This window comes from Nuphar pumila, chromosome 2 (genome assembly GCF_984573655.1).
Source record: "Nuphar pumila chromosome 2, dmNupPumi1.hap1.1, whole genome shotgun sequence".
NCBI classification, from domain to species: domain Eukaryota; kingdom Viridiplantae; phylum Streptophyta; class Magnoliopsida; order Nymphaeales; family Nymphaeaceae; genus Nuphar; species Nuphar pumila.
This window is the reverse complement of record NC_143250.1, coordinates 19,770,939-19,776,143: the sequence shown is the minus strand read 5'-3', so window position 1 is coordinate 19,776,143 and position 5,205 is coordinate 19,770,939. Positions and strand designations below refer to the sequence as shown.

Here is a 5,205-nt window from a genome sequence, read left to right as displayed (position 1 = left end):
TAGACCCTCCTTGGTTGTATGCTGTCACAGTGGGCCTGAAGAGAAGGTGTCGGCCCCTTCGTCCCAAGTTCGACTCCCACCAAATGTAAGAGCCTTTAACTGGTGGGTTCGTGGGTTCTATGAGTGCTGGTGATCCCACCTGGGGTTTAACTCGCGGATGGTATTATAGAATTTAATTGAACCCTACAAGTCTTCATTTAAATCATTTCTATATTTTCCTCATTTTTTCTTAATTTTCTGATTTTTTAGTTTCTAAATTTGTTTTAAAACAAGTTTTTTAAATAAACTGATTCGGATTCAGCCAATTCAGGCAGACTTTCTGATTTTTTTTTACTATTTGGTTCAGAAACTGATTCTGACAACATAGTTTCATGTTAAAACCAACAACCTCATTTCACTTTCAACAAAATAACTCCAGCCTCAGATCACTGACAAAGAGCATAACATAGTATGAAACCAATCATTTCCCCTGTGAATTTTATTCAATATGTTACATTCCCAAGTGAGAATTGGACTGATTTTCACCATCTGATCAGAGGAAAAAGTTTTATCATTTGATTTTCACCATCCGATCAGAGGAAACGAACAAATAAAGGAAAAAGTTTAATCATTTTCTCCTTGGAAAGCTCTCTCACCATGACATGTATGAGCAGATTTTCATTATTCAGAGACCATTTATACAAATTGATGAATTGATCAAGTATCTATTCTCCCAGCTTCAACAAGCCTGGCTCTCAAAGATTCAGGATCTGCAATCTTGCTAATGCTGAAAATACACAACAAACCATGCATCAGGAACAGGTTAAACCCAAACAAAAAATATCTATCAAAACCAGGATACAAGACATACCCATACAAAAGGTTTGAGCCCAAGTGGCAAAAGAAAACGACCAGTTGCATAAGAAAGATGGATGTTATAACTTAAATGGAATCTTAATTATCTGTGTCAAGACTATATATGGGTTAATATTTGGTGCTATTGAAGGCGGAACTATTAAGCTGGAAATAGTACGTTCAAGCTTTATCGACTGAACCTGACCACATAGATGTGTTGGGCATGGTTTGTTTGCCAAGGTTCAAACATTTCATTATGTTTTTTAATTTTAAAGACATGATTTTTGAGCACTAAAATTTTAGTGGATTGTGGGCCATTGATTTTTGAAGCCCTCTAAAGACCTGCTTACATGTCACAATCACATGATTCAAAACTAGTTTTGTACTAACCAAAACCCTGTAGTTCACATCCACAAGGTCTGATATACAAAAGTCTCGAACACTATAAAAAGGTGTATATAACTAAACATCTAATTTCAAATCCTTGTCAAACCAAAGTAGCTAAAAATTGAAATTTTGCTTAAAAAGGAGAAATTACATTTTATAGGTCATACCTAGATGTTGTCTATCTATAAAAACATAACAATATGTTTCATACATAACAAGAATGCTCTGGCATAGTAAAACGGTATAAGATGCTATCCTGTAGGGAGTAGAATAGCTGCTTAATATAAAAGGGTATTAATTGACTTGAGGCTAACTTTTTGGAAACTACAATACCACAGCTGTTTCCTTTTGTTACAAGTCCGGAGATCAGAATCCAAATGGCAAATGTGGTATTTTAAGAGGAAATCAGTTTTTTTTTTTTTGAGAAAAAACTGGCGCCCAACAAGAAGAGCTAGAGTAGCTAATGGATCTTTGAAAACTATAGCAATTTTTACTAAAGATTAATCCCGTTCTTTCAGCCTAACAATAAAACTGATGATCGGTATAAAAATTTAAGTAAACTAGTGGCATGCAGTAGGAATCTCACCAAAAAATGAAATCCCCAGTTGATGCCTTTTTCCCACAAATCCAATCCGGAATCAACTCTTCTAGTAGCTTCAACCGTTCTTCAATTTCTCCTGCAGCAGTATACAAATTATTTTGTTTCTAGACTGAACAGAAAACAGACTGAAGAAAAGAGAACTGATGAGCAGAGTCTAGATTCAAGCAATTCAACCTGAACCAATGGGGTCCTTACACAAAGGCCCATTCTACTCAATTATTTTTTCTCAATTCTAGAAACCAATTTTCATTTGGACATCATAGACTCCTTCCTGAAATCTGATATATTGTTTGTCACGAAATTCAATGGTTTGACTATGACAAGGAAGCCTGCCCAAAGCAGCTATATCCAAGACTTTTTAATGTAGAATAATAACTTTTATGGTTGCTGGAATGCGTACTTCTGTCAACTATTTCAAGGTGATGCGCCATTATCTTGTACACAAGCTCCTGCTTTGTGATAACAGAGCATTTAGCAGACTGAAGAATGAGGTAAATCATGTCAAACAACTTGGGAAGGCTGCAGATCATTTTCTGACGTAATTTTGCTTCAGGAATCCCTGCCTCATTTTCCTCCCTCATCTTCCTCTCTTTTGTTTCCAACTGTCAGAATATGAAGCTGTCAAATTTTTCAAATAAAAAAAGCAGCAGAAATTGTCATGTAATGCCCTCTAATAGCTTAAATAGTTTGTTCTTACCGATTGCAAGAGAGTTGGAGGAAGAGATCTAATAATCTCTTCATCCACAGATGGCCTTCTTGTTTCACTTTCTTTCTCGTTTGAGTTTACAGGTGAAAGAAAATTCAGTGACTTCTTAATCATATGCCTCGGAGCTTTAGCGTATGGTGTCAAATTGTCATCTGGAGTCATTCTGGCTCTCTTAGGAGTGAACAGATCTGGTGTGTTAGACATAAGTCTTGCTGGAGTGGAGTGGAGTTCTGACAGAGCAGCCTCAGATCCAGCAAGCTCTTTTGCTGGACAATTTAGATTGCCCTTGATCATTGTGTCCACCTTTGAAGGAGCAACTGGGGTTGAGTCGAGGTCCTGGCAGAAGACAGTGGTTTTTGATGGTGTTGAATCCATTGAAATGGAAAATCTTGACAGTCTTTTATCGCTAAGGGGTCTCAAAGAGGACACTTTCACATGTTTGGTGGGTGAGTTCCCAACTCTGGAATTGACAGCAGGAGCTGAAGCTACAGGACTAGAGGTATCATCGACATTGAATTTGTATTGTGTGGGGGGAGACAGCAGCTGGGTTTTCTCAGATTCTGGAATGCGAGTTCTCTGGGAGAAGCGCTTTTGGAAACCTCTCGTAAAACACCCTAAAGGTTGCATGGAAATAGTTTCAGCTGTTGAGCCCTCGTCAACCCTTGAGGGTATGAAGCTATTTTCAGTTTGAATATTAAACTTTGGTTCTGGCAATAATGCATCAATAGATGTTGGTTGTGTTCTTTGACTGAACGGTTCTGGCAAAGTTTCCCCTGGTATTTCAGTGCCCTGAAATGCAGAAACGATTTTTAATAACCAGATCCTACGAGTAAGAATCAATGGGCTATGAACAACAATTTGAAAGAAAAAAGGCAATGGCAAAAGAGCAACGATTAAGAAGAGGTTCCAAACTGTAATTTTTCACATGGCAGTTTATGCTTTCAACCAGTAGATGAAGATTAACCAAATAAATCTAGAATTTCTAAAGATGCTTCCTAGAGTCATACAATAAATAAGTGAAAGACTCCAACTGCATGCCGACATTTTATTCTGATTATGTCTGGCAGTTTTTTTCAAATCAAGGTCAGTCAAGTCCCTATAAAACAAAAAATTTGAGTTCTTCCAAGAACTTCTGAATTGTTAAAGTTTCCATTCGCATGCTAAACCGCAATTCATAGCAAATGAAAATGTAGAGAATTAAATAGAAGTACATGTAGTTCCGAATGCTACAACATGGTTCATTTTCTCTTTCACATTATCAGGTATTCTTAAAATGAATTTATAAACAAAATCATCTGTAAAAGAAAAAATAGGATACCTCTGGCTTCGTTTCTATGAATGACAATAACCGAAACCGGAGCACCTTGCTCAAGACTAAATAGCTGTCCCTATTCACCTTCAGTGTGCCATCCTTTAGTGCCTCTGGTCTCAATGTAACAAGAAGCTCTGGCTTCATACAGCTGGTTTTCTCGTCTTGTAAAAGGGTGGTCCTAAGGTCTATCACCTCTGGCATTAAATATTTCAACTTTGCCAGATGATTGTGAGAGAACCCCCTGAAAACATTGCCAAATAAGTGTCAATTCACGATACAAGATTTCAAAACAGTGGCCAATTCACATATGAAGAAAATCGAACTCACCTATTAGTCAATGACTGGACAGAAGAACAAATATTGACAAATGTTGATGCGTAACCTTTTAGCTTAAGCAATCTGATTGAACTGACCATCGAATCAAATTGATCACACAAGCTCTCATATCTGAACATCAAAACAAGGAGACCAGATTTCAGACCAAGACCAACAATCTACATTCGTTATTATGAATCAAAACTTAACAATTTCAACAAAATGGCATGTATAAAAACTGGCATCAGGAGTTCAAAATCACATGAAAGCTGGGTGGTTTTAATGTATAAGAAACGCAGCTTCAAAACACAATAGGCTTTTGAGGCTGAATAAACTGATGCACTCGAAATTGCAAAGAAACCCCATCAACCCTCATCCAAAATAAGATAAAAAAGCTACCAATGATGGAAACAATGCTACTTATTGAGATTCACAATTGCATGAATAAATCGAATCTATTCACCAAAAATGCTGAAAAAAACCCCAAAAAAAAGAATTACTTTGTTGGAAGCTTGGCAATCGGTTTACTCTTCGCGGCTTTCGCAGAGGATTTGCATTTGGAATCGGAACCTTTGTTCTTCGCGCACATTTCCTTGGCCACACGCTTCACCTCATCCACAGATCGCACGTACCGCCGATTCGCCTGCCGGCCAGCAGGTTTCTGCGGAGTCTGCAAGCTGAAGGAGGGGTCGGACGGCTGCGATTTCTCGCAGGAAGAGCCGGTGCCCGTTTCTGGGTACGAAAGCTTCTTCTTGGAGCTGAACGGCAATGTCGCGTTGGCCATCTCTTCCACAGGCTTTTCCGATCCTACAAAACTCTTCCGAGAACGAAGCTCCATTGCAGAGAGAGAGAGAGAGAGAGAGAGAGAGAGAGAGAGAGAGAGAGAGAGAGCGAGTAGGGTTTGGGTTCTTTTGTGGTGGGGGAAGAGAGAAACGGGGGATCTCGGATCGTTGGTGGCTGGCTGACATAAAGAGGGGGGGAGGAGCGATGAAGGAATTTGGCGGGAGACTTTTGGCGGGAGATGGGTGAGGCCGGGGGCTTCCCGCCATG

General features: G+C 38.9%; 1 protein-coding gene across 1 annotated transcript; it reads right to left on the bottom strand.

Moving 5' to 3' along the window:
• Window positions 1-2,068: 2,068 nt before the first annotated feature.
• LOC149844958 (CDT1-like protein a, chloroplastic) lies at window positions 2,069-4,993 on the bottom strand. The gene is made up of 6 exons (XM_089986622.1): window positions 4,656-4,993; window positions 4,168-4,287; window positions 3,847-4,081; window positions 2,520-3,317; window positions 2,223-2,424; window positions 2,069-2,151 (listed from the first exon to the last, which is right to left on the bottom strand). Exons 1-6 carry the CDS (start codon window positions 4,991-4,993, stop codon window positions 2,069-2,071), a joined length of 1,776 nt encoding a protein of 591 aa, XP_089842748.1.
• Window positions 4,994-5,205: the final 212 nt, after the last annotated feature.